Source organism: Podarcis bocagei (assembly GCF_964188305.1).
Source record: "Podarcis bocagei genome assembly, chromosome: 16".
Taxonomy (NCBI): domain Eukaryota; kingdom Metazoa; phylum Chordata; class Lepidosauria; order Squamata; family Lacertidae; genus Podarcis; species Podarcis bocagei.
Window position 1 is genome coordinate 31,817,402 of NC_138142.1, and position 20,139 is coordinate 31,837,540.

At 46.6% G+C, this 20,139-nt stretch overlaps 1 protein-coding gene across 2 annotated transcripts; it reads left to right on the forward strand.

Annotated features, from left to right (window-relative positions):
* The first annotated feature begins 212 nt into the window (after positions 1–212).
* On the forward strand, positions 213–20,122 carry FERMT3 (FERM domain containing kindlin 3). 2 transcript variants are annotated; one of them, XM_081174080.1, is made up of 15 exons: positions 213–407; positions 6,021–6,190; positions 8,235–8,468; positions 10,011–10,136; positions 10,768–10,936; positions 11,271–11,373; positions 12,080–12,187; positions 13,449–13,583; positions 14,384–14,433; positions 14,737–14,861; positions 15,670–15,776; positions 16,495–16,704; positions 17,155–17,279; positions 18,800–18,941; positions 19,398–20,122. In XM_081174080.1, the coding sequence occupies exons 2-15, from the start codon at positions 6,031–6,033 to the stop codon at positions 19,575–19,577; spliced, it is 1,974 nt and encodes a 657-aa protein (XP_081030206.1). In that variant the 5' UTR covers positions 213–407; positions 6,021–6,030; the 3' UTR covers positions 19,578–20,122. The 2 variants fall into 2 exon arrangements, with proteins under 2 accessions (XP_081030206.1, XP_081030207.1); XM_081174081.1 differs by lacking the exons at positions 213–407; positions 6,021–6,190; positions 8,235–8,468 and adding an exon at positions 9,094–9,198.
* The last annotated feature ends 17 nt before the right edge of the window (positions 20,123–20,139 follow it).

A 20,139-nucleotide genomic window follows, 5' to 3' on the forward strand; every position in this document is an offset into this window, starting at 1 on the left:
TAGCCAACAGGGGGCAGGCTGCTGTCCCCTGCTTGCACATCTTGTTAAAACGGAAGCCGTGTTGAGGGGTGTGTGTTTGAAATACAGCTCTAAACAGTCCTGGCAAGTCCGTGCTTGGCCAAGTGCCTGACCCACCCACAGAGCTATAAAAGCTTCCTGCTCAGAGCAAACACGAGGTTGCAAAAATGACTTCCACTTTTGAGCAAGTGGCAGTTCCGGTGTGTGTGTGTCACACATGCAGGGAGGAAGTTGATAAGAGGTGGGGGAGTGCAGAGAAACGCCCTAAGCCCAGGGGCCCTGTGGAGACGCCAACAAGTCAACTGAGCAGTCCACAGAAATCCCCGAACCCTCTTCCTGGTCCACGCTGGTGTCCAAAGAGCTCTTTGCGTAGAGACCGCAGCCTCAAGGTATGGTTCTTATCTGGTTTATGGCTTACAGGTTTAGTTTTGACAGATTAAGAAGAGGAAGCTGCTCCTCCTCAACTATTCCTAGACAGGCTCACTTGTGCACAAACCCATGGGGCCTCTCCACTGAAGTCCAACAAGGGTGGAGCCATCACTTGAACTAGGTGCCCCACAACAGGAGAGAGCGATTGCTTTCCAGCCCTCCTCCTCGTGGACTTCCTGGAAGTATCCGGTTTTCCACTGTGGGAAGCAGAATGCTGAATTGGATAGACCATTGATCTCCTCCAACAGGGCTGTTCTTTGTTTTGTGGGCGAATCCTATGTAGGTCAGAGCACACTTCCTCACATGTTCTCCTCAGCAGGGATGAAGATTCTGCCACCATTCCTGGCGTGGTTAGACTCCATCTCCCATTAGTCCCAACCAGCATGACCAATGGTCAAGGATGATAGGAGCTGGAGTCCAGCAAACATGCAGCAGGCCACAGGTTCCCCTATCCCTTGTACTTGGCATTGAGGGTAAAGTAGCAAACAGTAGGGGGGAAGAAACTCCGGAACAGAAGAGCTTATTCTAGCCTGTGGTAATTCTGCGCAAAAGTCTAATGACCACTGTAAGCACAGTGACCATTCACACTGGAAGAGATTGGAAGAGAGAATACAAATCCTCCTGACTTTAAATCTCGTGTTGCAGTGTGGGTGGGAGAGCACTGGCTACGAATGAGCCCCGAATAAATTGGAATCAAATTTGGTGATAAATTCTAGTTCAGCTATTTCTCTCTGGATCCAAGTTGTTTGGTTAAAACTGTTGACTACAGCAGGACTTCACAGGGGATTTAAATGCTGGTCTGCCTTACCCTGCGTATCTCTGAGGATCCTTCTACCGTTTAAGCATTTTGGCAGGTTGGCTGTACGGACCCTGCCTTCTGTGCATCTAGCAGCAAGCTGACCCAAGATAAATTAAGCACATTAAAAAATGCTAGGAGACCTCTTCATCTCCAGTTCATAAGCACCCAATTTCTCTTAGGGAGCATTATCATACTTGTGCTATTTTATTCTCTAGGTTATTTAATCCAGCACAAAGGGAACACCCCCTGTAAAATACCCAGTCGCTTGCCCTGGAGGAAGTGAAATGCCTCTACTTCCTTCTATTTCTGATGTTCAGAGTGTGAGCGCCAATCCCTGCTTGGCCAAAATGGCACCCCCCATGCACAAGAGAGAGAGATTAGGATCCCACTTCTTACTGTGCCCACTTGTAAAGAAGAGGAGGGTCACCTTTGCTCTTGATAATATGCTAACGGGCTTGTGGGTTTTCCTGGAAACGGTTGTAATAATAGCTGACATTTGATCATGGTGGGTTGTATGTGTCTAGGAGGGGGTGTTGCTTAAAATGACTTCTAATGACTTTGGGCACTGCTAATTTATAGGTTTGTTTGCCACTGAGTCAAATTAAGATGATGGATGGTGGAGGTCTTACCAGCAGTTGTACGTTGCTTCCCCATAAGCAAAATGTAAAAATATATGCTTTACAAATGAAGGGGAAGAAGGAGAAATTTGCTCTACTTTTTCCAGTGGACTGACCCAATCCAATGCTGCTCAACTTGCCTGTAGACTGTAGTGCAATTCCCAGTCAGATTGCACACTCCTCTTAATTTTGCAATACAGTTTTGATGCGTGCACAGAAATACATCTAATGAAAAAATAAGTGTACAAAATGTGTACTTTACAGGAAAATGAACTGAAAAGATTTGGAGGGGAAATGTGTATTTTATGCAAAGCATGTACGAGATGCATAAAACTTAAATGCGAGCTTTCGGGGAGTTCTTTCAAAAAGTCTGAACAAAATGGGATGGAACAAATGTGTGACGTCGGCTTGCATACACACCATATACTGGTAGTTAAAGCACATGGCTTCCCCCAAATAATTCTGGGAACTTTGGTTTATCCCTCAGAGAGCTATAGGGCCCAGGATCCTTAAACTACAATTCCTAGGAATTGGTGTGTATGTAACCTAAGCACCAACAATACTGGAACTGGACAGGAGCAGGCTACTCAGTCCCAATTCCCCTGATTTTGGCCCACCTGCCCTTCCTTTTTAGCCACTCTACTCTTCATCCAGTTTGCTTCGTAGCCCTTAGCTCCCAAAAGTACCAGGGAGCCAGCTGGGCTGTGTAATGCTGGAAAACAAGTTCAAGAATGATCCTGTCTGCTGTCCATCTCATCTCACCATTCCCCAACAAGACCAGGGCTTCAACAGGATCATCTGGTTTCTCTGCTGGAAGATCTCCCAGGAACCCATCAGTCTCTCCAAGGGCAAACCATCTGCACAGGTCCACCACCCCTGCAGGGCCAAATTGCCACCACCAATCCAGACTTAATTAGGGGGGAGCAGAGCACACGGACACCACTTCAGACCACCCACCACATCACTCAAGGCAAAGGCTACATCGAGCATATGCTCTGCTTGGCGTGTTGTGTCATTGATCATTTCAGACTCCTTCAAGGTGGCTGTGAAGGCCATCAAGCCCTGAGCTGCCCCCACAGCCTCCGGGTGGATGTTAAAATCACAAATGTCCTGGCGTCCTCCCACATCAGGTTAAAAACCACCTGGGCCAGTTCAGTCAGCAGCATCCCTGGTTTGTATCTCTGCCCCAACACTAGACACAAACCCTGTATGCTTGCCCTGAGATCCAGACATTTCCTAATGGAGGAGATGGGAGCTCTTATGGGCAGCTCCATCTCCAAACTTCCAGTTGGGCCTGGTGCTGCACCCTGTACCCAGGAAGGCACAGTGCAGCTGGGTTAGACCCACCAAGCTCACCCCGTACCCCCAGGTCTTAGTGGTCCATGTCAGATCTGCCCCTTCATCTGCAATCACATTATGATGACTGTGGTCTTGCTTTGGACTGACCTGCCATTCAGTATTAGCACTGTCACAACAGAGGGCTCGGTAGAAAGGCAACCAGCAATTTTTTGTGAAGTGGAGAGGCTGGAAACAGTGATGAGAAGTCTTACCCCACAAATAAGAATCTCCCTGCCCATGACTACTGGAATGGATGTCAAAATTGGGACAGTATAATAGTAACTCCTTGTCACTCAGACACACGTTACCATCACCCCGAAAGGAAAGCCACATGCAGCGCAAAAAAATAGGGCTATAGATGATAATTGAAGGACCAGTAATAGGAAGCACATTCCACAATGCTGGTTAGACGATATTCGTTCTAAACACTCCTGCCTCCCACTCACGGCAGACCGCGCAGAAACCAAATTTGCTCTCGGCCTGGATCAGGATCACCAGCCGGTTCTGCCTCTGAATACCAGTTTCTGGGAAGAGCAGGTGGGAATCATGGAAATGTAGAGCTGGAAGGGATCATGAGGGTCATCTTGTTTAACCCCCTGCAATGCAGGAATATTTTGCCCAACATGGGGTTCAAACCCACAACCCTGAGATTTAGAGTCTCATGTTCTGAGCTACCCAAGAGTTGCTGTCATGCTCAGGTCCTGGTTGTGGGCTTCCTTCCCACTGAGGCAGCTGGTTAGCCACTGTCAGAACAGTATACTGGACTAAACCTAACCTAATGGGGTTGTGCATGTTTTGGATCTCTTGGAAGAAAGCTATAAATTTAGAGGGGCAAAAAGAAACTTGCTAACTGGCTGTTCTTTAAAATGATGTTTCACTCATTTCAGTGTGAACATGAAATGTTTGGTAACCCTGGTCAGGGTTGCCAAGTAAGATGAGCAAGAATCGCCCTTGACTACCGTAGCAAAATGAACAGATATTTCACCAGATTCTGGGCGTGATAGTCACAGGGCTGTGACCCATGCAATGTCATGAATTTATTTACTGTGAGCGGGTTTGTTGCTATGTTTTTGCTGTGAAGCAGGAACGGGGAATGTCTATGGCCTTCCTGATGTTCTTTGACTCCAACTCCCATCAGCCCCAGCTACCTTGGCCCAATAGTCAGGGATTGTGGGAATTGTAGTCCAACAGCATTTGGAGGTGCCCCCTCTGCCTGCACCCCCTTTTAAACACTAGTCATATCCACACTGTACATTTAATGCACAATGGGAATACCACTTTGAAAGTCATGGCTTCCCCCAGAAGAATCCTGGGAACTGTAGAGCTACAATTCCCAGCAGTCTTAAAGAACTACAATTCCCAGGATTCATTGGGGAAATCCATGTGCTTTAAATATATGGTGTGGATGTGACCACCGCCTCCTGTCATGTTGCATTCCTTGGCATTAACCCAGGTGGCCCTCCAGATATTGCTGAACTGCAGTGGTACCTCGGGTTAAGAACTTAATTCATTCTGGAGGTCCGTTCTTAACCTGAAACTGTTCTTAACCTGAGGTACCACTTTAGCTAATGGGGCCTCCCATTGCCGCGTGATTTCTGTTCTCATACTGAGGTAAAGTTCTTAACCGGAGGTACTATTTATGGGTTAGCGGAGTCTGTAACCTGAAGCATCTGTACCCTGAAGCATCTGTGACCCAAGGTACCACTGTACAATTCTCGTCAGCCCCAGAAAGCATGGGCAATGGCTGTGCATGATGGGACTGGAGTTCAGCAGCATCTGTTTGGCCAAAGGTTCCCCACACCTGCCGCGCAGAACACCTGAACAATCTATCGGTGGCCTTGTTCTGCCACCTTTGGGGCATGGGGGACAATGCACTTAGTTTGGAGAGTTCAGAGAGGACTAGACGCTTGAAGGGCAGAGTTCCATGCAGCTCATAGTCGAGGCTTTGGGGCCATCATGACTCATTGTAACATGAGCAAAAGACAATTTTAGCACAACTGGAGAGGAGAGATCACAGTACCAAGAAAGGAAGACAAGAAAGCTGGAGATTGTAGCAGTCTAGACAAGGCCTTTCACAGGAAGTGTCTTACCCAGTTCTGTTCCATCCTGCTGGTAGGAGTGAGCCTTGCTCTGGGCTCATGGAAGATTATACTGCTTGATTTCCCAACCACACAGGAAGAAATGGGTTACTTGTCAAACCTAGCTTGAAGGTTGTAAATATGGAGAGTGCATTGCACAGTGCACCCTGCAATATGCTAGGCTTCGGTTTTAAAAAATAAAATTTCCAGGAGTGGTTTTGTCTTTTCTTTTGACACAAAAGTATTCAACTACCAGTATGCTATTCCTTCCCCTGTAGACCTCATCTACTCTATGTTTAAAGCAGAATCATTCCACTGTAAACAGTCTTGGCTCTCCCCCCCCCCCACAATAATCCTGGGAAATGTAGTCTGTTATGGGTGCTGGGAGTTGTTAGGAGACACCCCCCCCCCTCATTCCCCTCCCAGAACTACAATTCTCAGACTCAGTCCCTCCTCCCAAGGAACTCCATCTACTGTGGCAGCAGGCAGCGGTGTGGGGGGGAAATGGAGGCTGAGCACCCACAGAAACACATTTGTGGGTGCCCAGGCCCCCTGGAATTGGTGCCCCTGCATGTGGCCCTCAGAAGGTTACCCAGAAGAGAATGTGGCCCCCAGTATGAAAATGGTTTCCTGCCACAGGTTTAAGGCTTGGAACGGTAGCATGAGCTTCTTGAATTGAGCCTGGAAATGAACTGTCGGTGCTTTTTCTTTCCCTCAACCCTTGTATCCTCTGCTCTCTAGGGCTCTCACCATGGCTGGGTTGAAAACAGCCAGTGGGGAATACATTGATGACTCTTGGGAGCTCAGAGCCTTTGTGGAAGATCTGGGACCTGAAGCTGACCCAGTCACCCTCCGGGTCACCGGCAACATGCATATCGGCGGCATAATGCTGCAGATTGTGGATAAGTTAAGTAAGTTTTCCAAGATGTTTTCCCTCACTGCTTTTCTTGTTGAAAGAGGGTGATATTCAACTCAGCTTGCATATACAACATACCGTATTTTTCGCTCTATAAGACACACCAGACCACAAGACGCACCTAGTTTTTGGAGGAGGAAAACAAGAAAAAAATATATTCTGAATCTCAGAAGCCAGAACAGCAAGACGGATCGCTGTGCAGTGAAAGCAACAATCCCTCTTGCTGCTCTGGCTTCTGGGATAGCTGCGCAGCCTGCATTCGCTCCACAAGATGCACATACATTTCCCCATATTTTTAGGAGGGAAAAAGTGAGTCTTATAGAGCAAAAAATACGGTATATTTAAAGAGACACCCCCCCCCCCCGAGAGAATCCTGGGAACTGTAGTTTCCTCCCACAGAGGAATAATTCCCAGCACGCTTAACAAACTACAGTTCCCAGCATTCTTCTATGGTGTGTACAAAGGATACTCCTGGACCCATTTGTGGGTGTTTGGGAGAATAATTGTGACTCAGTGGGGGTGGGGGAATTGTAGTCGGATCCTTTTCCTGTGTGGGTTTCTGGCACTGCTTAGATAAGCAATATGTATAAGCTTAGAGCCTGTCATTTTCAGGGGAACTGGTGCTAGTTCCCCTTACAACCCACTTGGAGGGTGATGTGATAAGTAGGCCCAGAACTAACCAAACTATTCTTAGCTGAACAGGGCTAGGGCCATTTTGACAGCTGTTTCTGAGGTGGCACAGTCCTTGCAAAGTGGCTGTACCATGTCAACTTAATGCACGGAGCACAGAGAAAATGGGGGAAATTGAGCCGTTAAAACCCAGGGTTCCTTCTCCCTCTCTCTCTCTCTCAGAAAGGAAAGTTTTCTCTTATTCTTACTTGGTGGATGTTTAATGGAAACAAAGACAAGGAACTTCGGGGTGGTCAAGAAACAAATGCAGGAATTGGGTTTGGTTTAACGTCAGCTGATCTTTACCTTGTCTAAGGAACCTGAAGAACTTCAATTCTGTTTAAGTAGTGGGATGCGAAAGGGTAACGCTAAATGCCATTCATACAAGATCACATATTGGTATTCCATGTTAATTAATAAAATAATAATATTTCTTTATTACGTTTATATACCGCCCTTTGTCCAAAAATCTCAGGGCAGTACACAAGAGAATAGTCTGTCATTGCCACTGTCATAAAGAACAACAAAACTGATACCACCCCCACCCAATACATTTCAAGCCCTGTTAAACCACTTTAACAGTCATGGCTTCCCCCCAAGGAATCCTGAGAACTGTAGTTTGTTAAGAGCGCTGAGAGTTGTTAGGAGACCCTCCTTGTTCTCTCACGGACCTACAATTCCCAGAATGGTTTAACACCTAAGCCCTGTTTCCAGGGAACTCTGGAAATTGTAGCTCTGTGAGAGGAAAAGGGGTCTTCTCACAACTCTCAGCACCCTTAGCAAACTACAGTGGTTTAAATCAGGAGTTGGCAACCTCAGGCTATAGGGCCAAATGTAGCCCCTCAGGCCTCTGTCTGGCCTTTGGGACTCTCTGCAGGTCATGCCCTCTATCCTCAGGCCACATCCCTTGTTGGCCTTGCTTCGTGCCCTCCTTGAGTGTATTTTTCCCTGGCTGAAATATGTCCTTGAGCAAGTGCCATTTTTCTAGAAAAAGAGGTGCCAGAACTAACTGTGAGCACCTCGTTCTCTTATTATGGCAATGGCACCCACTTGAGATGTGCTGGAACTCTGACAATGCCTTTTGCTTGTCTGGATGGAAGATAAAGGGTATATTTGAAGACTAGCCTCCTGTTCAAAGGTAACATGTACATTTGTTGCTTTGCCCGCTTTTGCCTCTGACCCTACTGGCATGTGGACCCCAGAAGGTTGTGCAGAAGGGACTGCGGCCCTCGGGGGGAAAAAGGTTTCCCAACGCTCATTTAAATCAAGCCACCCTGGATTATTTATTATTTTCAGTACTGTATTCTCTGGGCCTGTGTCTTGATGCTAATGCTAAAGGGTGTTCTCTGCCTCAACTTTTCTGCTTCCAGAGCTTCAGAGGGACTGGTCAGATCATGCCCTGTGGTGGGAGCAGAAGAAACTTTGGCTACTGAAGACCAACTGGAGCTTGGATAAATATGGGATCTTGGCTGATGCCAAACTTCAGTTCACTCCCCAGCACAAGCCTATACTGCTTTCCCTACCAAATCGCTGCAAAGTCAGGATCCGGGCAAACTTTGCCCAGCCAGTCTTCCGCACAGTTGCCGACCTCTGCAAGATACTTGGTGAGCACCACAAGAAGCTCAGAGCATCGCTTGGGAGCAGCAAGGAGGGCGAGCGCTTGTCTCCAAAGCTCTGAAATGTTATTTAGTGCAAGGGTTGCCAGTGCGAGGCCCATGGACACCCAGCATCTCCTCAAAAACCCAAAATACGCTAGAGACTGTTTGCTCTTCCAGTTCAATTCCTGTTTCATACCTCCCAAGTACCCTAGAAAAAAGGGACATCCCATTTTTTCACATGAGATCGCGGTGGCCATTTTGGGTGTCACGATCTTGCATGTTTTTGGGCACCGTGCAAAATCTCATCCTGGGGGGGGGGACACGTTTCAGGTTGAGAGCACTGTGCAGGTCATGTGAATCACCCGGGAGCAGATCCAGGAAGATGCGCATCTGAGTTTTGGCTCCATAAAAGTTGGACAGTATGCTGTTTGTACATGGCCCTTTAAACGTGCCCACATTTAACTGGATGCCTCCGCTCTCCCTTCTGTTTTGAACAGAGGAGAGAGAGGTATAAAGAGCTTCTCTTTGTGAATAGGCATGGGGATGGATGTGGGGCGTGGGGCATACCCACTCTATGTTGTGTTCCTATCTGTTTTTGTGATAATTTAGGTGTGGCAGCCATTTTGTGCTGTTCCACTCCCTCCCGGCAGCCATTTTGTCTTATCGCACATACACTTTGTGAGTGGCACCCACAGCACTTTCTGAACGTTGCAATGGGACTCACTGTCCCCAAAAGGTTGGTGACCCTTTGCTTAGCGCCTGCCCAGCTGGTTCAGTTTCAGAGACTGGGCTTTCTAATGCTGTGTTTCCAAGCCCTACGGTCTAGACATTAGAGGGTGGTAGGGTGCTTGGTCCCAAATGCAGGCAGGCACTACATTTTTATTCATTGTGCAGGGGCAGAGAAAGCTACAACGGCTGGAATTTTCTCCTCTGCACAATTAATCCTGCTCCCTGCCCTCCTACGCAGCTGGTTGCCCTTAAAATAATAGAATTGTAGAGTTTACGCTTTTATTTGCAACTATTTATACATACCCTCCAACATTTATCCAATGAAAATAGGGACACGCTATTCAATAAGAATATTTATACCCCACTCATCTGATTGGTTTGCCCCAGCCACTCTGGGCAGCTTCCAACATATATAAAAGCATAATAAAACATTTAAAAACTTCCCTACATAGGGCTGCCTTCAGATGTCTTCTAAAGGTTGTATAGTTACATATCTCTTTGGCTCAGGGTTGCATAACTCCGTATCTTCCAACATTTATCCAATGAAAATAAGGATATCCTAAGGAAAAGTGAGACATTCCAGGATCAAATCAGAAACTGGGACGGCTTCTGTAAATCTGGAACTGTCCCTGGAAAATAGGGACAGTTGGAGGGTCTGTTCATAGAAGTATACATTTTGAAGATGGTTGTGTTTCGGGTCTCATATTCTTTTGGAAAGTGAGAATTAGGGAGGTTTGCCTTTAAATGCAAACTGAACTGAATTTGTCTGGCTATGATTAGCCTGGATCAAGGACTTATGCAGCCTCTGCCCCTCTGCAGGTATCCGTCACTATGAAGAGCTGTCATTACTGCGTGCGCCGGAGGAGAAGGAGAAGCGGAAGCAGAAGGACAAAGAGAGGAGCTCTGTAGCAAGCCATGACCTGACTGGGGTGCGCTTGCCAGCAAGTAAGGAACTTAGGGGTGTCCAAGTGACTGACCGTGTGTGTGTGTGTGCACATTTGTGCATGCACCTCCCTGTGCAAAAGCGTGTAGCTTCAGGATTCACTGGAAATAGGATAAAGCAACATTATCTCAGTCTATGAAAAACCCGGGGGGGAAAGGTAAGATGTCAGTGAAGGCACCAGGTAGACCTCACTGGAGAGAGCATTCAACAGATGAGGAGCCACAACTGAAAAAGGCCCCGCTCTGGAAGGCTACCTCTGCATTAGGAGAAGCATCCTGATGGTAAGAGCTGTTTTCACCATGGAAGCGTCTGCCTCGAGGTGGTAGGCACTGTGGAGGTGTTTAAGTAAAGGCTTTCAGGGATGCTGCTATTGCAAGATTCCTACACTGAGCAGGAATGACCTCCAAGGTCTCAATTCAGCTGTAAAATTCTGTGATTCCGTGGGAGGCACTTCTCTCTTTGGAACCGGGTCTCTTCCCAGGGAATTTATTCTCACCGCATGGATTCCAGAAGTTCAGCTGCACTTACTTGAACAAGCCAAAGGTCATACGATGATCCTTCTCAAGAGGACAAATTATACAGGCTGCCCAATTCCACAGCCATGACCCCTCCGCCATTCTGTTCTGTCACCAGGTGCAGAGCAGCAGCTGTTCCGCGGCATGCCGGCCCACTTCTCGGACAGTGCCGAAACCGAGGCCTGCTACAGGATGCTGTCGGTCAGCCAGACTGGACTGACACCCGATCAGATCTTGCAGATGCACCGGCCAGGCTCCCTCTCCGAGAAGACGCAGATCAACAGCAGGTAAGGAGAAGAGGGCTAGCTAGCTTGGGCAAACTGTAGGACTACTATGATGTAGAAGGGAAGGCGAAAGGCGGGACCCCTGAATTTTGGCGTTGCACAGGGCACCGCTGTAATTTGAGACCCCAAGGTCTGCCACTGTCTTGAATGCAAGAGTTTGAGATACTTTGCTAAAGAGTGGTATCTGCTTATCTACTACGCAAGTGGGGAACCTGTGTCAATTGATCTAACAAAATTTGTATACTGCTGGATGAAACGAAGCACAGTACTTTGCAGGAGAGATTCAAGCGCTGGTTGGAATTCCATGTTTGTAATTAAGAGTGGATTTCTCTCCCAGGTGGCTGGACTCGTCGCGGACTTTGCTGCAGCAAGAAGTGAAAGAAAATGATTGTTTGTGGCTACGTTTCAAATATTACAGCTTCTTTGACCTGGAGCCCAAGGTCAGTGCTCCCCTCGGATCTGGGCCTTCAGCCTTACCCCACTTGTTTCTTTAAAAAATAATATGCATCCTCTAACCTGGTGGCTGCTCCAAAATCCTTCTGAGGATCTCAGTTATCTTTGTGTGTGTCTAGGTGCGTTTCTACTCCTTGCGACTTGGGGAGCTTCTAGTCCTAATGACCAGGGAGCAAAACATATAAACAGGGGGTTTTTTTAAGTGTCGGTAAACCTTGCTGAAGATGTAGGGTTGCTTTGCCCATCGTCTGTGACATGTTTAGTATGTGATGTGACATATATTTAAATTACATTTAAATTAAATTAAATATTTAAATTAAAACATATATTTGCCTTGGAGTGCATGCCACAGGGAACTACCAATTTGTAGAGGATTGCTTGCAGAGTAAGTTCCCGCCCTTTGCTTTTTAATGTGTGAGGCGGGGGGGGGGACTGTGGCCCTCCAGGTGTTGCTGGTCTCCCAGATTCCATCATCTCTGACCATTGGCCATACTGGTTGGGGCCTGATGGGAGTTGGAGTCCCAACATCTGGAGGACCACAAGTTCCCCAATCCTGATGTCAGGGAAGATCTTGTATTCCACCTAGACAGGAAGACAGGTGGGTTAAAAATGCACTTAACTTCCTGGAGGAGGTGAAATTTGAACTCTGGTTTGGCACTCAGCCTCTGCTGTTGCTCGTTCCCTCCCATGCAGTATGATGCCGTGAGGATCAACCAGCTGTATGAACAGGCGCGTTGGGCCGTGCTACTAGAGGAGACAGATTGCACCGAGGAAGAGATGGTGGTGTTTGCGGCTCTGCAGGTAACCTTTTCTCCCTGGACAAAAAGTTTTGTGAGTGTTAGAATCATAGACTTGCAGAGTTGGAAGGGACCACAAGGGTCATCTAGTCCAACCCCCTACAATGCAGGAATCATTTGCCCAACGAGGGGCTCAAACCCATGACTCCGAGCTTAAGTGTCTCTTGCTCTACCAACTGAGCTAGAATTAGTCCTTGAATGCTGATGGTGCTTCTCTGTTGTCTGGACGAAGGACAGAGACAGGAGCGTGTATATAAATTAGCCTACTGCAAAAAAGGAAAACTTACATTAATTGCTCCACTCGCTTTGTTGGTTTATGGAAAACTAGGTATATATAAGGATAATTCCCTGGACGCCAAGATCCAGGTTTGGGGTTCTCTTTGGTGAGAGAACCCCAGCAGAGATTTAAAATCACAAAACATGCAGCAAAGTAAAGCAAGGAAATATAGGTTGTTGGACCTTTAAAATTAGCTTTTCCAAAGTTTCCCCCTGGCATAGAAAAAGAATACACGCTTGGTAAGTAAAAAAAAAAAAAAGAATTACTTACAAACTCTCCAAAGGCCAGATTCATGTGCTTTTTCATACAGCATTCATAAAAAGTTACACAGGAAGTAAAGCTTGGCTTAGTTACAGTGCTGAAAGTTCCTAAATTAGTGGTATAGGCTTGTAAGAGCCATGTGCTCTGAGCTGCAGCAACCAGCTCAGACCTCCTCACACCTTGAGCTTCTCTGGTAGACCAAAGGTTGAACAAATAGGCCTCATTACCCATTTCCTCCCAAGGTAAGGGGATGTGACCTTGCTAAGCCTGGCAGGACAGCTTACTCTATGGTATTAACCCCTTCATGCATTAATTAGACTTAAAAAAAATCTGAAGGCAGCCCTGTTCAGGGAAGTTTTTAATGTGTGACATTTTAATGTATTTTTAATCTTTGTTGGAAGCCGCCCAGAGTGGCTGGGGAAACCCAACCAGATGGGCGGGGTACAAATAATAGATGATGATGATTATTATATTTTTAAGCACATTGGTTGTATGAGGCTGGTTATCCCACACTTTTGCCTCTGGCCCTGCCCACTGCTTGCATTTGACCCTCGGGAAGTTGCTCAGAAGGGAATGCAGCCCTTGAGCTCAAAAAGTTTCCCTGCCCCTGCACTAGAAGGTGTGAAGAAATTGTTCTATAAATAAGGAAATAAGTGTTCAGAGCTTTGTTTTGAGACTCGAGTGTCAGTATTGCACAAAACTAATTCAGAGCTTTCACGCCTTCCAGTATCATATCAACGAATTGTCTTTGAACACCAATCCCGTGGAGCAGTCTGGCGACTCTGGCCTTGACGACCTGGACAAGGCCCTCGCCACCTTGGAGGTCAAACTGGAAGGTTCGTCAGCAGCTCCCAACGTTCTGGTAAGTTCCCAACAGGGTCTCCCTTCCCTTATGCTGAGGTATTCTGACTGGAGCCTCCCTCTCTTGATCTGAATGTTGTTGCCAGCAAGGTTTCTATCAGCTGCTGCTTCTGCTTCTGTTGCTATTCAGTTCCCTTTTTCCTTTGGGGTTTTCTGAAATGGGCTATTTATTTTATTTTCATTTACGAATCCCCTCCCATGAAATATCTCAAAGCAGTTTCACAATACAAGCAAACAATTGCACAGTTCCGTATGTAAAATAAATAAACACATTACCTATATAAAAGCAATTTTTGAAAGGAGAAACAAATGTCCATCAGTAAACAGCTAAAAACGCCCTGTAATACAATTGATTTCGTATGTAAAGAAAAGCAATTTCAAATCCAGTACAGATGGCAGTAAAGATATCCACTTAAGAGGCTTGTTAGAAAAGGAAAGTATTTCCACCAGGGTCCAGAAGACAAGAGGGGTGGTATTTATCTGATAAGTACCAGAATGGAGTTCCAAAAGATTGTAATCAGTGCTAGGCCTTCTCAGAGTAGACCCAAGTTGATAGACAGACTTAATTTACATTCATTAATTGCAACGGGGTCTACTTGGAGTACAACCTAGATGGAGACAACCCAAAATGTTGCATTGTTTTATTTCTGCTGTTTGTATTATTATTATTATTATTATTATTATTATTATTATTATTATTATTATTATTATTACTTTTACCATGAGACTGAAAGGCAATCTATAAATACAGGAAATATGTAAAACAACAACAACAACACATATTTGTCATTTCCAAAATAGGACAGTCTCACAGTTATCCCAGAGTTAAAGGATTATCTCCGAATATTCAGGTGAGCTATCAAACTGTATGTTTCATGAGGGAATGGATCCTGGGGAAGGGCAGTGGCGCTCATTGGTTAGATCACCAGCTTTCCATGCAGAAGGTCCCAGGTTCATCCCTGTCATCTCCAGGAAGGGCTGGGATATTATGATCAACTAAAAACATTAGCAAAATGGGTGGAATTGACCAGGATATTTACGGGTTTGGAACACAAGGCTTTATGGGGAACAAATGAAAGAGCTGGGTGTGTTTAGCTGGGAGAAGAGGAGATGAAGCTCATGTCCTTCTGCCAGTCACCCTTCTTACCCTACAGGCCCCGTAAGCTGACTCTGAAGGGCTACAAGCAGTATTGGGTGATCTTCAAAGAGACCTCCATCTCCTACTACAAGAGTCCTGAAGAAGCTCTGGGAGAACCTGTGCAGCAACTCAGCCTCAAAGGTGAGTCCAGCCACCTTGCCAACACCTCTTTCCCAATCCGGCATTAGTACGGTCTACAAAGGATGGAGCATGTCTCCAAATATGAGTACAGTGGTACCTTGGTTTAAGAACAGCTTAGTTTATGAAGAACGCTGCAAACCCGGGAGTAGGTGTTTTGGTTTGTGAACTTTGCCTTGGAACAGTGGCGTAGCGTGGGGGGTGCAGGGCGCACCGGGCGCAACATCTGGGGGGGGCACACTCGCACTCGCAGCTCTCTGCCCCTACCTGGCTCACTCACTCTCTCCACGGGTTAGGGGGCGCAAATTACTTGCCTTGCCCCGGGTGCTGACAACCCATGCTACGCCACTGCCTTGGAAGCAGGACATGTTGAGTGTGTCCCATTTGTAAATTGAGTCCCCCGCTGCTATGGGAAAGCATGCCTTAGTTTAAGAACGCTTTGGTTTAAGAACGGACTTCCGGAACGGATTAAGTTCATAAACCAAGGTACCGATGTATATGAAACCTGCCTTATACTGCATCAGACCATTGGGTCCTTCCAGTTTAGTATCATCTACGCTGACCGGCAGAGGCTCTCAAGGGTTTCAGACGAAGAGTCCCTGTCAAAACTATCTGGAGATGTCAGGAATTGAACCCGAGTCCTTCTGCAAAAAAATTGCTCTATCCCTGAAGCTCCAGCCCTTTTCCTCAAAGAGAAAATGCAGCTCCATGAGTGTAGGGATAGACAGACCAGTGGTCCCAATTCTCTGCGTAAGACAGCATTGTATGTCAGCTTCTAACTGTTCCTAACCCTGTTTCTGCCCCTCTCCAGGCTGTGAGGTGGTGCCGGACGTCAACATCTCGGGCCAGAAATTTTGCATCAAGCTCTTGGTACCTTCCCCCGACGGGATGAGCGAAGTACACTTGCGATGTTCGGATGTGAGTGGGGTGGTGGCGATGCCTGGTTTAGAGCCATAGTTTAGGGCTGCCGTACGTCAACAGTCTTGGGGTCTTCCTAAAAAGAAAGCTCAACAACTTTTCGGGGCATCCTGGTTTTTACTTTTTGAACTATGGCACCCCTACCATAGTTGGAAGGAGCCCTGAAAGTCATCATCTAAAATCAGTGCAACTGCAGCACAGCATCTCTGACAGGTGGGCGCCGTTCCCCTCCCAGAGCTTACAATTCCCAGTGGTTTAACTACCAGTGCCTCTTCCCAGGGAACTCTGGAAGTGGGTTTTGTGAACCACTCTGAGATTTTCTATAAATCTAATAAGCTTGATAAATCAATAAAGAAATAATAGCTCTTTCAGGCGAAACAGGAGTCTCTGAACAACACTCAGCACCCTTGACAAACTACAGAATTTTTTGGGGGGAAGCCATGGCTATTTACTGTGGTATCATAGCACTTTAAATGTATGGCGAGAATGCGGCCAGGGTCTTGGTTTTCTCAATATTCTGTGCTGCAGTATTCTGCACTAACTGCAGTTTCCCGGCCGAGTATAAAGAATGCTCCCACAAAGCCTGGACCTCGGATCTAACGCCATCCCAGTTGACTTCCTCCAAACAGCCTTGTATAAGGATGGGTGAGGGGCTGTTGCAGGAGTAGCTAGAGCGAACTCAGTGTAAGGCAAGTGTCTTCCTCCTCTCCCTCACCAGGAGCAGCAATATGCCCGCTGGATGGCGGGTTGTAGGTTGGCAGCAAAGGGGAAGACCATGGCAGACTCATCCTACCAGGCCGAGGTGGAAAACATCCTGTCCTTTCTGAAGCTGCAGCAAACCAACCCGGATGCTCGCCTTGCCCAGCAGGCCGAGGGAGCCCAGTGGCTTGTGTCCCCTCGCTACCAGAAGAAATTCAAACCGAAGCAGGTAATTTTGGGCCGCACGGCCCCAACTGGCCCCAAACCACCCTGACCACTGACTGATTGCTTTGGGAGCAGTTGCCAGGAGAAAAAGTCACTCTACAGATCAGATCCATTGAAGTCTTAACATGGGGCATTCCTATAGATTGGGAGTGAGGAACTTCTGGCCCTCAAGACTACAACTCCCATCATGGTCACATTATTAGTATTAATTTATTATATAACTCTCAGTTGCCGAAGTAGCTTCTAAGCAGTTCCCAAACATCAAACCAATTTATTTCTTTAAAAAAATACACATAATTAAAATCTGCCGTAGGTTTTTCAAAGCTGCTTTGTTTATTCACTATGCATTTACACACCTCCTGAGATACACCTGACCAAATTTTTTGGGGAGTTGGTTCTGAGGTCAAGGAGGAGGTTTGCACTAATCTCTCCCTTTGCAACTCTCCTCTCACAGTTAACCCCTCGCATCCTGGAGGCCTACCAGAACGTGGCCCAGCTGTCGCTCCCCGATGCCAAGATGAAGTTTATTCAAGTTTGGCAGTCGCTCCCCGATTTTGGCATCTCTTATTTTGTAGTCAGGTAAAGAAACTGCTGAGCTTCCCTGAAAACCATTTGGGGGGAACTGAAGTACCTTTTCATGAACCGCCACTGGTGTCGACAGCACGAATGAAAAATCTTTCAGCGTTATTTATTTTATTTTATTCTGAAAGGCAACTTCTGGAAGTTATTTACATGTCTGAAGAAGTCTTTCCTCCCTCCTTTCTCATGATAGGTGTTTATTTGAAATAAATTGATGTGTAGCACACACACCCCACACACCTCTGATAATAGTAGAATTTGGGGGCAACCAGAGTGAAACCAGAGAAGGCAGACAAGAGGGAGTCCTTCATCTGATGCATAACTATGTTCTACCTCCAGTCAGAGGCAGTTTACCTCTGAATACCAGTTGCTGAGAATAACAGATTGGCAGCGGGGATTAGGAGAGTCGCTCTTGCATTGGGTCTACTCTGAGTAGGACTGTGCTTAGATACAACCCATTGCTCGGCAAAGTCTCCTGATGCTATCTTCCTCCTCTCTCCTGAATAAGAGTTGCTTTGGATAACTTTCTTACTGAAATTCATGGAGTTAAAAATTGCGCAATTCATGGCTGGATCATGTCTTTACAATGTTATGCTGCATAAATGATTTATAATTTGGGATAAAAAATTCTGGAGGTGTAGCTCAGCTATTATATTGCAGCAAACCCAACGAAGTATTTTGTGGCACCTTAAGAGTCTAACAAATTTATTGCTGCATAAACTTTTGGGGCTTAACTGCCTCTAGCCTACCAAAGCTGAAGCCACTATAAATCTTAGTCTTTGTAACGCCACACCACCATTTTTATTTATTTAATTCATGCAATTTATGTACCATTTGATTGTAGAAAACCTCAAAGTGGTTTACTGTAAAATGTATAGGGATGTCCAGCCCTTACTTAATGTATTAACTTTTTCATAGTGCAAAACTTTGCTGCTATTATTTTCAAAAATCACAAAAAAGGTAAAAACACTTATTATCCCAGAACTTTTGCATACATTCCCCCAACGAACTGCAGATTCCTTCCTATTGGGCTAGTAGGTATCAACACTGCATACCTGCAATGCTTCTATTACAGGTAACTCCCCATTTGCGCACATTCAACATGCGCACAATTGCTGGCATGTGCAGTTTTGGACACTAGGAAGGGGTGTGTGGCATAACAGGACGGGGACAGGCTTACCTGTGTCCCGCTGATGCACACAGTGCCTCGGAGCGCAACCCCCGCGTAAATGGGGAGTTGCCTGTACTGAAAACATGAGGACTAGCGATTTGCTTTCCTTTTTAAACTGAAGGTTGAAAATGTAGAGAAGGGGGCTGTAGTAGCTGTTAGAGGCAACCAGCTCCTCCCATATTATTGTTGCTATTATTATTTATTAAATTTGTAGCAGCTCCCACCCTCCCTGCAGTGATGGTGATGGCGCAGCCGTTAGCTCTTCAGTCGCACACTCCCTCTAGGTTAGAAGTAGAGGAACCTTATAAATGCAAGCAAAAACGCAGAGCCGTGCCATCTTTGTGTGCAGGTTCAAGGGCAGCCGGAAGGACGAAATCTTGGGCATCGCCAACAACCGCTTGATCCGCATTGACTTGGCTGTTGGGGACGTGGTGAAGACCTGGCGGTTCAGCAATATGCGCCAGTGGAACGTCAACTGGGATATCCGGCAGGTGAGCGGTGGGGTGGGGAGCTTGGGATTTGAGTTCTCTGAATATGCATTTCTCGTAGCCAGTCCCTGACTCTTACTAACAAAGTAGCAGTGGAGGCGACAGGGCAGACAGTGCGGGCGACAGCACAGCCCTTCTCATTTCTCCTTAAGTGGCAAAACAGGACAGGCTGCCCCTGCCTCCATGCTCCATGGTCCCCAACCATTGGCTGTGGATGATGGAAGTTGCGAGTTGAGCAACATTTGGAGGGTACCACATTGCCTATCCTTGCATTAGATTTGATTGAGACAAATGCGCAAGTAAAAGGACATGTCTCCCCCCCCCCACCCTGCAGTTTTGGCCTAAAGAGAACAGCCCTTTAAACTTTTTTGCTTATTCGCCTGTAGAAGATTTATACGCACCAGAGGTGATCACCCAAAGAGACGTCCGCAAGCTCAGCTTTTAACCTTCTTTCCCCAGGTGGCCATAGAGTTTGATGAGCACATCAATGTGGCCTTCAGCTGCATTTCTGCTGGCTGCAAGATCGTGCATGAGTACATTGGCGGGTACATCTTCTTGTCCACCCGCGCAAATGACAGGAGCCAGACGCTGGATGAAGAACTCTTCCACAAGCTGACGGGAGGCCATGAAGCTCTCTGACCTTCTTCCACCCTAGGGCTCCCCCAGAAACTGTGCACACTAGGCCAGTCTCTTTGTGGAGGCGTCTGAGCAGAGACTCTTAACCGGGGTCAATTGTGCCCTATAAGGGCTTGGGAATACTTACTGGGCATGATAAATATTTCCCAATATGAGCATAGGGACAGGGATCTGCAGGAATTGTATTCTAAGGAGTGTGGCAATCGGCGTGCTTGTGGTAGAGAGGGAGGGATGTCTTCTCATGCCTTTTTCTTGGGAGGGGATGCGCAAATTCCTGGAACCAGCCTACGCACCCCAAATCCATTATCTGCCCTTTTGCATTATGTTAGGGTGTCTATAGCCTGCAGAACCTTCCTAGTCCTACAGTTCACGCGGGGGGAGTGTGTGTGCTCAGCGTTAAGTCAGCAATTGTTGTGGGGGGCATTTAAGGATATTTTGATGTCACAAAATTATATTGTTGTCTATTTTGCTGGGGGATTTGCTTTCTTTGTTTTCGTTATCTATCCTAAGGAACTATAAAAATAAATAAATACATACATACTTGGAAATGCTTCTCATTGTCATT

Coding starts and splice junctions, on each gene's coding strand:
- FERMT3 (XM_081174080.1), top strand. CDS start 6,031: ATGGCTGGGTTGAAAACAGCCAGTGGGGAATACATTGATGACTCTTGG. Junction 12,188..13,448: donor TGGTGTTTGCGGCTCTGCAG/GTAACCTTTTCT, acceptor CACGCCTTCCAG/TATCATATCAACGAATTGTC. Junction 14,862..15,669: donor GCAGCAACTCAGCCTCAAAG/GTGAGTCCAGCC, acceptor GCCCCTCTCCAG/GCTGTGAGGTGGTGCCGGAC.